The 15,352-nt window shown below is 37.7% G+C and overlaps 1 protein-coding gene across 11 annotated transcripts in view; it reads right to left on the bottom strand.

Annotated features, from left to right (window-relative positions):
- INPP4B (inositol polyphosphate-4-phosphatase type II B) overlaps nt 1–15,352 on the bottom strand; it is a 971,994-nt gene that overhangs the window by 81,842 nt on the left and 874,800 nt on the right. For all 11 annotated transcript variants that reach the window (XM_064267536.1, XM_064267532.1, XM_064267535.1 and 8 more), the window contains 2 exons: nt 13,228–13,368; nt 7,996–8,093 (listed from right to left, as the gene is read on the bottom strand). In XM_064267536.1, the coding sequence (XP_064123606.1) occupies nt 7,996–8,093; nt 13,228–13,368 (239 nt within the window). The remainder of the gene's footprint in view (nt 1–7,995; nt 8,094–13,227; nt 13,369–15,352) is intronic.

Consider the following 15,352-nt stretch of genomic DNA (forward strand, 5'->3'; position numbering starts at 1 on the left):
AATAAATAAATATTCATTGGCTTTCATAACATTCAGAAAGGATCTGTCTAAATAAATGTGAATTGTGCACTAGAAATCCAGTATCACCATGTGTGAGGAAAATTAATAATTTAGAAATTTACTTGATACCTGAGAAGTATTTAACTTAAAGTATTTAAGTATAATAAAGTCCCTTTGCTAGTCAGAAACACTGAGATTGTTTGAAGACATTTTGTGGTGCATGTGTGTCTGTGCACGTATTTCTTTTTTCTCTTTGACGAATTTGCGTGATGTCATTTCCTTACTTTCATAAGTTGAGATCATGTCCAGAGCCTGTTAAAATTTGAAGAGCAATGTCCAGGATAGGTGGTAGTGGAAGAACTATCCTGAGAAGCAGGGTCAAGAAACACCCACCCCGGGTTGTTCCAGTCAAAACCAAAGCAAAACCAAACCCACTGTCGTCGAGTTGATTTCGACTCATAGCGAGCCTATAGGACAGAGTAGAACTGCCCCATTGAGTTTCCAAGGAGGGCATGGCAGATTCGAACTGCCGACCTCTTGGTTAGCAGCTGTAGCACTTAACCACTACGCCATGAAGGTTTCCGTTCAAGTCAGAGCAGTGTGTTAAAATGTGTGGCAGCAGTGAGCCATGTCGTGTCAATACACACGCACTGCCAATTTTAGGGAAAAAAGCAGTGAGTGGATTGGTATTCAGGTGCCATATTTTTGTTTATGGATCACTGCTCATCTACGTGGCCTGGTGCTTTCAGAACTGCTTCCAACGTGTATTTTCTGGTCTGCACCAGAGCTCATAAAATAATGGCTAACTGAGGGAAACACCTATTTATGTAGTCTTGATTTTCAATGATACACAGAGCAAATGCTATAGAACTCTTTTCTCTGATACAAGTACCAATTACATTCCAAGAACTGATTTATATGCTGCTCCTCGGTGATTTTATCCATTCGTAACCCAAGATATCTGCTGGCAGGGATAGCGACTGCTCTTCCACACTCTCTGGCATCGAACAGTATGGAAAGTCCAACAGGGTGATCTGTTAAAGAAGTTTGCCAAAAGCTAGTACTGGTATTTTCCAGAGTGTAATATTTGTTATAAATGTAACTAGTTTTCTGTTTCTCAGCAATAGGCTGTGTGGGTCTATGTGCAAGTTTATTTGACCTGGGGTGCGATTCTGAATGATGCCTTTATAGCTCTTTTTTCTTTATTTCCTTTTAGAAACAAAATCCAACAGTTTAATTCTGGAAAGTAATATCATATACTTGTTCTAGAAAACTTGCTAAATTTTCAAATAGGTTCATGCCAAAATTTAAAAGGCAAAGTATTAGGTAGTAGAGGTGAATGGGTTCATTCTCTGACCTAAAAAATCCAATTTTAGACACTCAACAACGTATTACTAGTTAAATTTTTCTTTTCACTTATTTCTGGGAAATCATCTCATATGCAGGTTTATTTGTCCCAGTGGAGTCTTGTTACTTCTCATTTGGCATTATTTTGAGTTTCAATATTTATAATTCTCTGTCTAATTTTATTCTTCACTGAACCAACTTTGCTCCACTGTAAATGTGAGAGATTTTAAAGCAAAATGAAAAATGTTACCTGAAAATATAAGGGTCTATATTTACTTTGGTTTAAATAGATTGCACCCTATCAACAACTGCTAGCTGAGTAAGTCTCAGAGTCGTCGACATGGATGCACAGTTTTTAAGGATTATATTTACAGAATTATATTTTCAAAATTGTGCTAAAAGAAGCTGACAGGATATCAGGAAAAACCATAATTGGTCTTATTTTTAAACTTATTTTTTTGTGGGAAAAATAATCTTTTCATGGCTTTTTCCTTTGATGCCACCAAAGGACTGTGGGAGACTTGACAGATAGTGATGGGTGAGCAGGGTTTGAAGATACATAATTACAATTACAAGCCCTAAAGTATACATTGGACCCCTTCAAGACCTTTTATTCTTGGGACATCAGTCTTCAAAGAGTTCCCTTTAAGTTTTTGTTGGAATTGTTCAGGTGTTTCAGGGGCTTTAGCCAGACAAGTTAGATTGTTCTGTTCTAGATCCCAGAATACTACTATTTTCCTCTCAAATAATGTGATGTCTCTGCATCACATGGAAGTCCCAAACCTCCACTCTCTCGGGTCTCTTTGAGGACCTTCTGACTTGTTCCAGGGGCCTTGTCATCACCACCTTGAGTAGACCCTCTCAGCAGAGTCAAGAGCAGCACCTCAGCGCATAGCTGCTGCCCTGAAGTCTCCATCTGTCTTTAAATACGCATCAACTTTCCACCTTGGAAAACTAAACAAACAAACAAAAAACACCCTTTCACTTGATTTTATTGCTCTCTCCTCAATTTTTCATTTCTCTCTTTGTGTTCACTGTTAACTTTTGTAAGGAGGTGGCTTTCATTCAGTGTCTCTCCTTGTGCAACATGTGCTCTTTCCTTAAATGGCTGTCGTGGCTTCATTCTTCTTTTTTATTAAAAATCCTCCATCAAATGTCATCGGTGACTCATAACCACCAAATCAAATAGCTTCTCTTTAATTCTTATTTATTCATTGACACATTTGATATTTTTGCTAGCTTTCCCCTGGTGATGTACTTCTCATTTAGCTTTAGCGATGCTTCATGACCCTCCATCTCTAATAACTTCTCCCTTTGGTGTGTGGGGGGGGGCAGGGGGCATTGCTTAGTCCTCCTTTCCTTCTACTTATGGATAAAAAAAACTAAACCCATTGCTGTTGAGTGGCATCTGACTCAGAGCAACCCTACAGGACAGAGCAGAACTGCCCCACAGAGTTTGCCAAGGAGTGTCTGGTAGATTTCCAACTGCTGACCTTTTGGTTAGCAGCCATAGCTCTTAACCACTGAACCACTGGGGCTCTTTCTACTTATGGATGGCCTTTTCTAATAATGTGTATTTTTTTCTATGTGGGATACATAAAAAAAAAAATTCAAACAATTACCCTAAAAATTAGTTATCCATAAAATATTATGTAATCCTATTTACCTATTTCTATAAATGGAAAACTGTATAGGATTTTTTATTTTCCTTGCTGCACCAGTGAAATCTGTGACACAGTATAGCCACACAATGAGTGCCAAAAATGATCAAGGAGAAAACTAACACTTTGTATAGATGATAACAACAAAAACAGCACCATAAAACTAAATTATTCACAAAAAGGACCACGCACTCCAAAACAGCAACTAATATTCTGAAAAGAAGTTTAGAGTTACTTTAGATTATGCCTTGATTACATTGATGCATGAAATTATAAGCTAGTGGGGCATAGATGGTGTCTTACTCATTTTTTCATCATCCTTAGTGATTGGTACAGAGTTTTATGCATAATATGCTCTCACCATTATATGCTAAATTGAGTATGAGGCTTCCAGCAAAAATTGCCAAAAAGATAATATGTTATATAACAATAATATTCTAACTATCCACAATATAAATCTAAGATCCCCTCCTCCCCTGTAAAGTGTTTTCCGTGCAAATTTGATTGCTGCAGTTGATGACAAATATTGTGGAGGTAGCTTCCAGCAGCTCACAAAAGACCCTGCCTGTTTTTCCTTCTGAGTTCACAGTGCTAGACAGCCCATCCTTACAGTGCTAATGTAGGTGTCACTAAGTGGTACCATCCCCGTAGACCTGTATGACAATATTCTTCTCATTTTGGTAAAAGGGCAAGAGATGTTGACATATTATAAGGGAAAGAACAGAATGCCTAGAGATGGTAATTTGGTACTTGGTCACTTCTACTTTAAAGGGAAAAAAAAGCCAGAAGTGTTTTAACTGCTCCTTCCATGAAGGTCAGGAGCCCCCATCATGCATGAGATGTGATGGTAACTCTGAAACATGGGGCCATTTATGTTAGTGAGTTATACAGGAGTGTTTTATTATAATTTTTCTTTCCTATAGGAGAAAATTAATTGTCTTGATGCTTTAGGTGGGCAAAAAGAAGGACTTGAAAGGCTTTTAAGATCATCAAACCCAGTGGAAGGACTAGAGCAAGAAGAAGGACATGCACTAATACGTGCCCCACTGGAGTTTCCCCAGTTGATCAAAAGGCCTGGCGAATATCACAGGAGGGCCTGAGGGAAAGTAATTCATGACAACCTACGGTGCATTAGAGCCGGAATGGGAAAAACTGAATGAAAGCAAACAAAAAAAAGAATGAAAGCTGTATCATCTATACAGTGAAAATCAGGAGTCACGGTCACCAATAGCTCTGTCCATCTGATATTGATTTCAGATATATACCTGAATATAAGGAAACCCTGGTGGCATAATGGTTAAGAGCTACAGCTGCTAACCAAAAGGTCAGCAGTTCAAATCTACCAGGTGCTCCTTGGAAACTATGGGGCAATTCTACTCTGTCTTATAGGGTCACTATGAGTCAGAATCGACTCGACAGCAACAGGTGTGTGTGGTGTTTACCTGAATATAAAATAAATGTAAATATGGATATATATATATAATATATATTATACTACTAGTTTCAGATGAAGATTTAGCAAAGGTTTACAGGAGGGAGATTGCCTACTCCTAGGATTTACGTACTGAGGTTTCTTCTCTGTAACAAGGCACCTCACAGTCACGGGACCCATGATTCATCCAGGAGAGGAAAAGAGAGGGGCCACCTGCTCCCTACCAAGCCCTCTGCTAGCGGTCTTTCAGTACCTACTGAGAAGACAGTAATGGAGGATAATAATACCTGAATGTGATTGAATATTCATTCTAAAAGATGTTGATATTTTTTCATAGTAAATAAATCACTAGATTGTGCTGAACATATTGAGAGACTGACATACTGTTGATTGCAAATTTAATTCTAGTCCCCATCCCTCACTGAGTTAATGTGCTGGGCTGCTTAACCAAAAGGTTGATGGTTCGTGCCCACCCAGAGGTGTCTTAGAAGAAAGGCCTCGTGATCTACTTCTGAAAAAATCAGCTTCTGAAAACCCCATGGGGCACCGTTCTACTCTGACACACAGTGGGGTTGCCACGAGTTGAAGTTGACTCTAAGGCGACTGATTTTTAAGGGATGAGCGCTCGGTAAAGTTGGTAACAGTTACGAAAATAATGCTATTCCATGTTTGTAGGTTGCTGCTGAAGTGATATTATCAATTGGACCTACTACTTCTACAACAGAATTAAAGACCATTTTTAGAAGGATAAGGAAAATATTTTAGGCCATAAAAAGTTTCCATAAATGAAGAATAAGAAAATGAAAACTGTTTGATTGAGAGCAGACATGTAGGCTGAAAATGGATTTATTAAATCTTAATTTCACAAAAGTAGGTGAAATCTCTTAAGGTTAAAAATAATCTTTTAGGAAGAAAGGAAAATTTTCACTTTAAAAATATGTGGTATCCAACAATTTGATTAATAAACCACTTAAAAATCAGTTTAATAAATTAATGGATGGCATATCCATAATGAATTAATAAGTGAAAGTAGTACATTTAAGGGGTTATCCTACCCGTTATCATTGACAAAAAGGATTCCTTGATTTCACTGTGAAAAAAAAAAAAATGATACAGAGTCTGGGCAGGAGGCAGCATGGTAATTTTTTCCTTCTTAGCAAATGGCCTAACCTCTCTTCACACTCTTATGAAAGCTTTAGAGTTTGTTGCTTAAATGGAGTGCAACCCAAATCATGCTTTCAGTTGCAATATTTCTAACAGGGATAACCCCATATCTGTCAGTATAGTTAGCATAGATCAGGTTTGAACTTTTGTTATGGAGTACAACCATAGTCATGCCACAACTCCGTTCTGGAGTTGTCTTAGAAATATTTTGACGTCATCCCACACCCAGTGCCGTCGAGTCATGCTGGATTTTTCCTATTATTTTGTTTCCTATGATGTATTGACATCAAAATAATGGGAAAAATCCAGCATGTACGGCTACTTTCTCATAAATGAAATTCAGCTTGTTTGACGCAAAAGTTCATCCTGTTTTTAAGGAAAGGAATAGATTTCAAAGTTTAAAAAATATTTGATTATATTTAATTAGCTACACATGATACTAGGTCTCATATGTGTTCTTTAGTCTTTTAAAAACTTCATGTTCCCATGAAGAGTTTGGAGCCCTGGTGGTGCAATGGTTAAGAGCTTGGCTGCTAATGAAAAGGCTGGCAGTTCAAATCCACCAGGTGCTCCTTGGAAACCCTATGGGGCAGTGCTATAAGGTTGCTATGAGTCAGAATCGACTCAACAGCAATGGGTTTTATAAAGAGTTTAAGTTACTTGATGGTAGGAACTGTTTGGTGTCTCATATTTCAGGTGGTACTTCAACAAGCATTAATACTCTTTCTAAACGTCACGCGATGGTTTTAAGTGCAGTATTTAAATCCTTCATAGGCTTTGCCAACAACCTGTTATACATATATGTATGCATAAAAACCATATATGTATGCATATGTTTTGAGTAAGGTTGGCATACCTTGGTTCTCAAACATTAGAGTGGAATAGACACCATCTGGAAGGTTCATTAAGACACAGATTTCATCTCCAGTTCACTAAATCTGCAGTGCCCTGAGAATTTGCATTGCCTAACAGGTTCCTGGAACCCTGGTAGCCTAGTGGTTAAGTGCTACCACTGCTAACCAAAAGGTCAGCAGTTCAAATCCACCAACCACTCCTTGGAAACCCTATGGAGCAGTTCTACTCTGTCCTACAGGGTTGCTATGAGTCAGGATCCACTCCATGGCAATGGCTTTAGTTTTTTGGTAACAGGTTCCAGGTGACACTGATGCTGATAGCCCACGGACCACACTTGGGAGTAACTGAAACAAGTAGCAATCAAGTACCCACCACCACTGTAAAAATTTGGAGAATTACTTTCAAATCCTAAGTTAAAAAAAAAAAAATCAGCCACCAACATCCAAATTATAATAAACTCCTTAATTAGCATATGATACAAAATTATTAGTTTTTATTTAATTAATAAGGTTCACAAGTATGCTGAACTGCCAAAGGTTATCTTTTTGTTATAAAATACTATTTTATATGAAAGAAAATAACACAAAATCAAAATAAAAACACTGCAAATGAAACTATCTATCCATACGTGAACACACATATTTTATCATAATATTTTGTTGCAAGATCCATTGGGTTATGAAAAATTCTAAACATTCTGCCATCTCAGATATTTCAAACTACATATCAGAATTAGGGCACAGAAAAAATTACCAGTGATTAGATGACAAGTAGACTTTCATTGCAGCGTTTGGTTAAAGATATGAACATATTTCCTACTTCACTAAAACTTAGTTTCTTATCATTGTGAACACTTCAATGTATCTATACTACCCTATAGACGAATTCCAAATATGTTCCTGATTCTCTCATTTTGGATTGCTCAAAGGTTCTGTGTTTAACACTGTGGGAAGAAAGAACTGCAGAACTGAACAATGGCAATAAAGACAAAATTAAAAAGTATAAAACATTTCTACAGACTTGGATGCCTTACGTTTTCATAAAATATTGCTATAAATATATTCAGTAAATAGGTTTCTCCATTTATATCACTTAAAATTACTTTATATACCTTGTATTCCTTCAAATTTTCTCCTTGTATAGGTATCATATGTCTGATATACCTTATATATCAGAGACCTAAGTCTGTACTAAAGTCTTTGGTACGGTTAATAATTATACAAAGTTTTTATTGGACTCAGTTGAGCTGTCTAATTATAAAGTTCCTCATTTTTAGTTTTTGGCACTTTCCAATAGCATTGAAATTCATATCCCAGGCATTAGCAGCAGGGCACATTTAGGAGTGTAATCAAAGTAATGATGCAGGTGTCTGCCACGCCACCTTGGCAACCAGTCTTTCTTGGTTCAGGTAATCTCAAAATCATCTCACCTCCCTGCCTCACCCTTCCCGAGTCCAATGACCTCTGTGTCTGACCTCTCCTGAACATTTATAATTAATACATTATTATTGCTGTTTTCTGTAACTCGCATACTCACAATCGGGAGGCATCTTTTCCATAAACATCTTGTAATATTCTTTTAGAAGTTCAAAATTTTCCTGGTTAATACTTTCTTGCAAAGAGACATCTCCAAACCTAAAAAGAGGAAAAAAAAAAAAGAGTTGTGGATTATAAAATAAAATTAGAAAGTAATACTTTTTATCTTTTCTTTTTAAATAGATGACAATAACTTCCTAGGGAAGGAGTCCTCCCCCTTTTTTTAAAGCTATGTTGTACAATGGTGATTTCAAACATATCCCAGTCTCCACTGGCCCTGACTCCACAATCCATTCTGACACACCAAAATATCCTCGCAATCATTACATGTGACCATAAATGAAAAACCATATGTAAAACACTAGCCCCTGTGCATATCATAATTGATACTCAGTTAAAGTCAGTTCTTCCACCCTCGTGTTGCCCCATCTCTGTAGGGCTGCATCTCTGCATGTATAAACCTCCCACCCCTTTGGCCTTCACAATCATTGTCTTAACCAAAAACAGCACATTGAGTAAGGGTCTGGAAGACCAGGACATGACACAGGGCTGTATGTTGCACTGCACACACTGTCAACTGCTGTAGGGATATGTAGAGCCCTACAACCTGCAAGAGAGTAGTAGCTCACCTTTGCCTGCATTTTTTCTGTCTGCATCAAGAAGGCAGGCAGTTCTGTACTGGTGCTCTTCAGACTCACTGGCAAACTGAAAACACTTCTCTACCTGTGTGTCTGTAACCATGTATTGTCTTGAACATTTCCCCAGGTTCAGAACTTACACGCCACTTTTCTTTCTATAAAATGATGCTGCATGATTGGCTTCCAGTGTGTATCTCCATCCCTGATATCTCTTACTAAGGTCCAAAGCTCCATTTCTAGACGCTACACTGAAAAATTCAATTTGAATTATCCCATCCTACTTCAAACATAAATAACAATTGAAACCACCTCCTCCTTTTGACTATTTCTTAGCATGTCCCAATATTCTGTCATTAACTCAAATTTTCTCTTTTCCCCATCCCAACCCACTCTTCGTTGATCTTTTCACATCTCTGGTAATCCCGTCTTTATCACTGTCACTACATCACAGGCATTTAATTATATCCAGTCTGGACTTTCCCAAAGTCCCCCAAACACCTGAAGGCTCTGCCTCCAGTCTCTGTCACTTCCAATCTATCCTTCACACCAGATCATTCATTCATTCAACAAATATTTATTTAACATGGACTATGTGCTATAGAGGAAACCCTGGTGGAGTAGTGGTTAAGAGCTATGGATCCTAAGCAAAATGTCAGCAGTTCGAATCCACCAGGAGCTCCTTGGAAACCCTATGAGGCAGTTCTACTCTGTCCTTTAGGGTAACTATGAGTTGGAATCGATTGGATGGCACTGTTTTTTTTGTCTGCTATAGAGGAAACCCTGGTGGCGTAGTGGGTAAGAGTTCAGGTGCTAGCCAAAAGGTTGGCAGTTTGAATCCACCAGGTGCTCCTTGGAAACCCTATGGGGCAGTTCTACTCTTTCCTATAGGGTCACTATGAGTCGGAATCAACTCGACAGCAATGGGTTTAGCTTTTTGGCATGTGCCAGGTAAAGAGCCTGGGTGGCACAAATCATTTGCCATATGTTGCTAACCCAAAGGTTGGGGCTCAATCCACCTAGGTGGCACTGCAGAAGAAAAGTCCTGGCAAACTGCTTCCATAAAGATCACAGCCAGTAAAACTCTATGGAGCAGTTCTGCTCCACAAAACACAAGTCGCCATGCATCAGGGGCTGACTTGGCAGCAGTTAACAACAATGTGTGCCAGGTGCTATACTGTGCAATAAATGAAATGTCAGAGAAATTAATCTAACACTCATTTCATCATATCAGCTCACTAAACTTCAGAGCTTTTCCTTGTCCTGTAAGGACAAAGTCCTGCCTCCTTAGTTTAGTATGTGCCCTCTCCACAAAGGCTTCTAAGCCCTTAGTGGGAATGTTATATTTTTCTCCCTTACCATTTTAACACCCTTGGGCCTTTCCACATGCTTTCCTCACTTTGACTAGAATATGTTACCTCCCAAGTTGGTTTAATTCATTCCTATTTATCCTTCAAAGTCCTGCAAAAGGCTTACCTCCTCAATGAAACCTCCCTGATGAACCCCTCTCCCATTCGTGAATCACTTTTTCTGCACCATTCCTGTCCCTTGAACAACCTTTGATTATTGTATGATTCAAACTGCCAGGTAGTACTTGTTGAAATGTCCTCCTTAATAGATGGCAAGTTCTCTCAGGGCTGGGATCATATCCATTATTCTTGTTACTTCTTATTTTCCCTGTGCCCCAAGCTTGGCAGAGCAGTGTCTGGTACACTCAGTGTTCAATACCTATAATGAACTGGACTTGGAGGACAGAAATGTGGACCCAGGAAACATCACCAGGAGGGTTTCCTGAGACCTAGGTGAAATATACTCTTCTAACTTTCTCAGATGCTTAAATCAAGTGATGTTTTTAAAGTATCATCCTTGCTGAGTTAATATCACTGTTCACGTATTTAAGAATGGACAAAAATAAGTCTCTGTTAGGGGTAAATACGTAGTCAAAATATTACACCTAGATTACACAGCATCCCTAACATGTAGATGTTGTCTGGTAAAGCTCAAAATTCAGAATCAGAAAAATGAGGTCATAGATCAGAGAGGAGATGATTTGCTCAAAACAATAATTAATGTCAGAGCGCTATTAGAATCCAGCCTTCCTGTTTCTTTCAATGTTCTGCCCAACTTTACCATTTTGCCCCCTTTTCAAATTTTGTGTGTCTTATATAGCTTCCAGGGATGAAAAATGTATTTTTTTTTCAATACGCAAGAGAGATGTGAGAAAGGGAAGGGAATACCTTTGAAGTAAAGTAACTGACAGCTAAAATAGTCACAATTACACAAATGATGGAAATTAGTCTAATCTAGAATCTTTGAAAATACGATGCTAAGCATTCCTTGAAAAGTCTGTGAATTGAAGACCCACATATCTCTCTCAAGACCATACTCACAAGCTTTAACTTATTAATTCAAACCAAAAACATCTGTACTCCAGTACATTGAAGAAGAGACAATACACAGTGCTGGTTCATTTTTCCAGGTTGTAATTTATATCTAGTAATATCATTCATCTCAACCAATGAACTCGTTGTGAGACATGGGTAGATAGATAGAGAGAAAGATAACAGACGGAAAGATGATAGATAAAGACATAAATGGAATAAAATGTGATCTTAGATATGGATTTTTTAAGTGCTTAATTATAGAATAAAAACTCTTGTAAAATCTATTGAATACAATGATATTATGATTTATGCATACAAAAAAGAGATGAATAGCTCCCATGCAGTTCAAAATAAACATTTAACACAAAGCTCTGTCATCTAATTTGTAACAGACAAGTGAGAATTACGAAAATCTGTGCTGTCCAGGGAAACCCTGGTGGCATGGTGGTTAACAGCGATGGTTGCTAACCCAAAAGGGTAGCAGTTTGAATCCATCAAAGGCTCCCTGGAAACCCTATGGGGTAATTCTACTCTGTCCTATAGTGTTGTTATGAGTCAGAATCGACTCGAAGGCAACAGGTTGGGTTTATGCTGCCCAGGTGGAATCTCTGGGTGATGCAAACAGTTAAATGCTGGGCTACTAGCTGAAAGGTAGTGGTTCAAACCCACCCAGAGACACCTCCGAAGACAGGTCTAGTGATCTACTCCCAAAAGGACACTACACTAAGAACCCGATGAAGCAGTTCTACTTTGCACACATGGGGTCATCATGAGTCGGAACTGGCTGGATGGCAACAAATAACAACAATATGCTGTCCAGTAACTGTTTTTGAGTCAGAGAGAGAAGGAGAAAGAGTTGGAAAATATAGATAAAAACAGCCATGTTGACTACCATTGAAATTCAAGAGGAGTCAGAATTGACTCAACGGCACTGGTTTTTTTTTTTTTTTTTTTATTAATATAGTAAGGAGCCCTGGTGGCACAACGGTTAAATGCTCGGCAGCTAACTGAAAGGTTGGTGGTTTGAACTCACCGGCTGCTCTGTGAGAGAAAAGACCTGGTGATCTGCTCCCATAAAGATTACAGCCTAGGATCCCCTATGGGACAGTTCTACTTTGTCATATAGAATTGCTAAGCTGGAATTGACTTGACAGCACACAACAACAACATAACATACTAGTATTTTTAGCTTAGTAAAATACATTGATAAATTGTCTCCTAAAATATATTTAACAAGCAGTTGTAAAGAATGTGCTAGGTACTTTTAAACTGTTGCTAGAGTTGAAGGAAGCATTTGAAGAGTGAATTACAAGAAAGAAGACATTGTGAATACCAAAGACAATTGAAACTCTGAATATTTTGCCTGTGGAGAAATCTCCCCAGCCAGGCCTTACAGCAAAATGGTAACTTCTTTCTCTAATTAAAAAAAAAAAAAAAAAGTCTATGAGCCTTAACTGTTTTCTATAATATCTTCATGTGAATCACACGAAATGCAAAAGTAAGTCCTCTGTTCATAAAGGTTTTTTTAACACCGACTTATGGGATAACATAAAGTCATTTATTGTTTGATTATGCCAGGCACTACGAAAATGTGTTAACATCACCAAATAACAATGATTTTAATAAATAAAACATAAGGTGAAAAATAGACTGTTTTAAATCCAGAATTTTTTTAACATAATTACCTGAGTTTACACTGTCAGCATATACATGCATATCAAAAATTCTAAAATTTGATATACACGTAGAGATTTGGACCCACAGAGAAAGTTAATTTGTGTGAATATTTTGGTACTGGCATCAATATTTTCCTCAATGTTTTGCCACAATTTAATTTGATTTGGGCCAGGATTCCTTAAATATGAATATTTCACCTTGCTATATCAAATAAATTGATACTTGTTGTTGTTGTTAGGTGCCGTCGAGCTGGTTCTGACTCATAGTGACCCTAGGTTCAACAGAATGAAACACTGCCCAGTCCTGCACCATCCTCACAATCATTGTCATGCTTGAGCCCATTGTTGTAGCCCCTGTGTCAATCCATCTCATTGAGCATCTTCCTGTCTTTGGCTGATGCTAAATGATGCTAATAAAAAGAAAAACATTACTTATGATGTCATCTAAGTTCCTTCTGCAGGGACATGAGGAATTGTTCAGGACACCCTAACAAGTAAAAAGAAAAACTGTAGTAACAACCTTATACACGAAGCTTACCTTTCAGCAAGAGTTTGCTGTTCATTGATTCCAACATTAAAAAGTACTGGATATACATGAAGCAACTGTCCTTCTTTAATCTGTCGAGGTAGCGACTCAAACATTCTAGCCGGAAGTTTGACCTCTACCACATAATGTTCGCTGAAGGAGGTGGAGGACGAAAGGGAAAAAACGTCACTTATTTCATTTTTTAACATTATTTTAGATTCATTGGAAAGAAACAATAGGAACATTTGGGATATAGTGCTGATTTAGGTTTTTGACTGCTTTCTGTTTACTTTCTATCATTAATTCATTAATCAACTCAATAATCACTTTATTCATGGCCTGATTGTTATTATTATTGATGAACCTCTCCCCTGTTTGTGATGTTGTTGGATGTGTGTTGGAAATATGATGGTTTAATTATTTAAGGTCTAACCTTTGGGAGTTCCTGCTCATTTTACAACATTAGCATATCACAGGACCATTTTTTTCATGGAAAATTTCCATTAAAAATTACTTCCAATGTTTAGCTGTTGAAAATTCAAATTAAGATTCATAAAATATGGTGAAAAACAGTAGCTGTGGGTGTATTTTAACCTTGACATGTTCTGACACTGTGAATTAAGTATAGGAATGTAGAGAGTTTTGCCTAGAGTTTAGGAAAATCCAAGTGTTTCTAGAACTATACAGAGTGGCAGAACTGTAATACATGCATTTGAGGAAAGAAGCACAGGATAAACAGTTTCTTTATGAAAATCTTCTTTTTAGTTTCTCCTTGTTGTTGTTGTGTGCTGTTGAGTCAATTTTGACTCATAGTGACCCTACAGGACAGAGTAGAACTGCCCCATAGAGCTTCCAAGGCTGTAATCTTTGCAGAAGCAGACTGCCACATCTTTCTCTTGCTAGCAGCTGGTGGGTTTGAACCTCCGACCTTTCTATTAGCAGCCAAGCACTTAACCAACTGTGCCACCAGGGCTCCTTTTAGTTTTTCCTAATGCAGTAATGCTGATAAATACTCTGATTTAGAACATTTCTGTCACTTTTTAACATTTCTGTCACCTTTTGCCTCTCTGCAATTAATCCATTCCCACTCTCGGCCGCAGGAAACCAGTGATCTATTTTCTGTCCCTATAGATATTATTTTTTTTGAATATTTTATATAAATGGAGTCATATAATATGCAGTCTTTTGTGCCTGGCTTTTTACACTTAGCCAAGTGTATTTGACGTCACTCAAGGTGTAGCATGTATCAATGGTTTGTTGCCGGACAGCATTCTATTGTACAGATACACCACATTCTGTTTATCTATTCACTAGCTAATGGATACTTGGATTGCTTCAAGGTTTTGGCTATTATGAGTAATGCTACTATGGACATTCACATATGGGTTCTTACGTAGACATATGCTTTCATTTTCTCTTGAGTAGAAAACAGTCTTATGGTAATATATTTAACTTTTGAAGAAACTGCCAGATGTTTCCAAAATGAATGTACCATTTTACAGTCCCACCAGCAGTGTATGAGATTTCTAGGTTTTCCACATTCTTGCCAATGCTTGTTATCTGTCTTTCTGATTATGATTCCAGAGCTAGTGAAGTAGTATCTCATTGTGGTTTTAATTTTATTTTCCTACTGACCAATAATGTTGAATATGTTTTCATGTGCTTACAGACACTCATATACTTTACTTGATGAAAAAAATATTCAAATCCTTTGCCTATCTGAAAACTAGATTGTACGGCTCATTATTGAGTTCTAAGATCCTCGCAACTGGGCCAATAAGCTATATCATGATAAACGGGGAAAAGATGGAAGTTGTCAAGGATTTCGTTTTACTTGGATCCACAATCAACACCCATGGAAACAGCAGTCAAGAAATCAAAAAACGCATTGCATTGGGCAAATCTGATTCAAAAGACCTCTTTAAAGTGTTGAAAAGCAAAGATATCACTTTGAGGACTAAGGTGCACCTGACCCAAGCCATGGTGTTTTCAATTGCCTCATATGCACGTGAAAGCTGGGCAATGAATAAGGAAGGGGATTTACATTTTCTTTTAGTTTTAACTTATTTGTGTCTATGAATGTAACCTATCTCTCTTGTAGGCAGCATAAAGTTTTATCTTGTTTTTTTTTTCCAAA

Source organism: Loxodonta africana, chromosome 13 (genome assembly GCF_030014295.1).
Source record: "Loxodonta africana isolate mLoxAfr1 chromosome 13, mLoxAfr1.hap2, whole genome shotgun sequence".
NCBI lineage: Eukaryota > Metazoa > Chordata > Mammalia > Proboscidea > Elephantidae > Loxodonta > Loxodonta africana.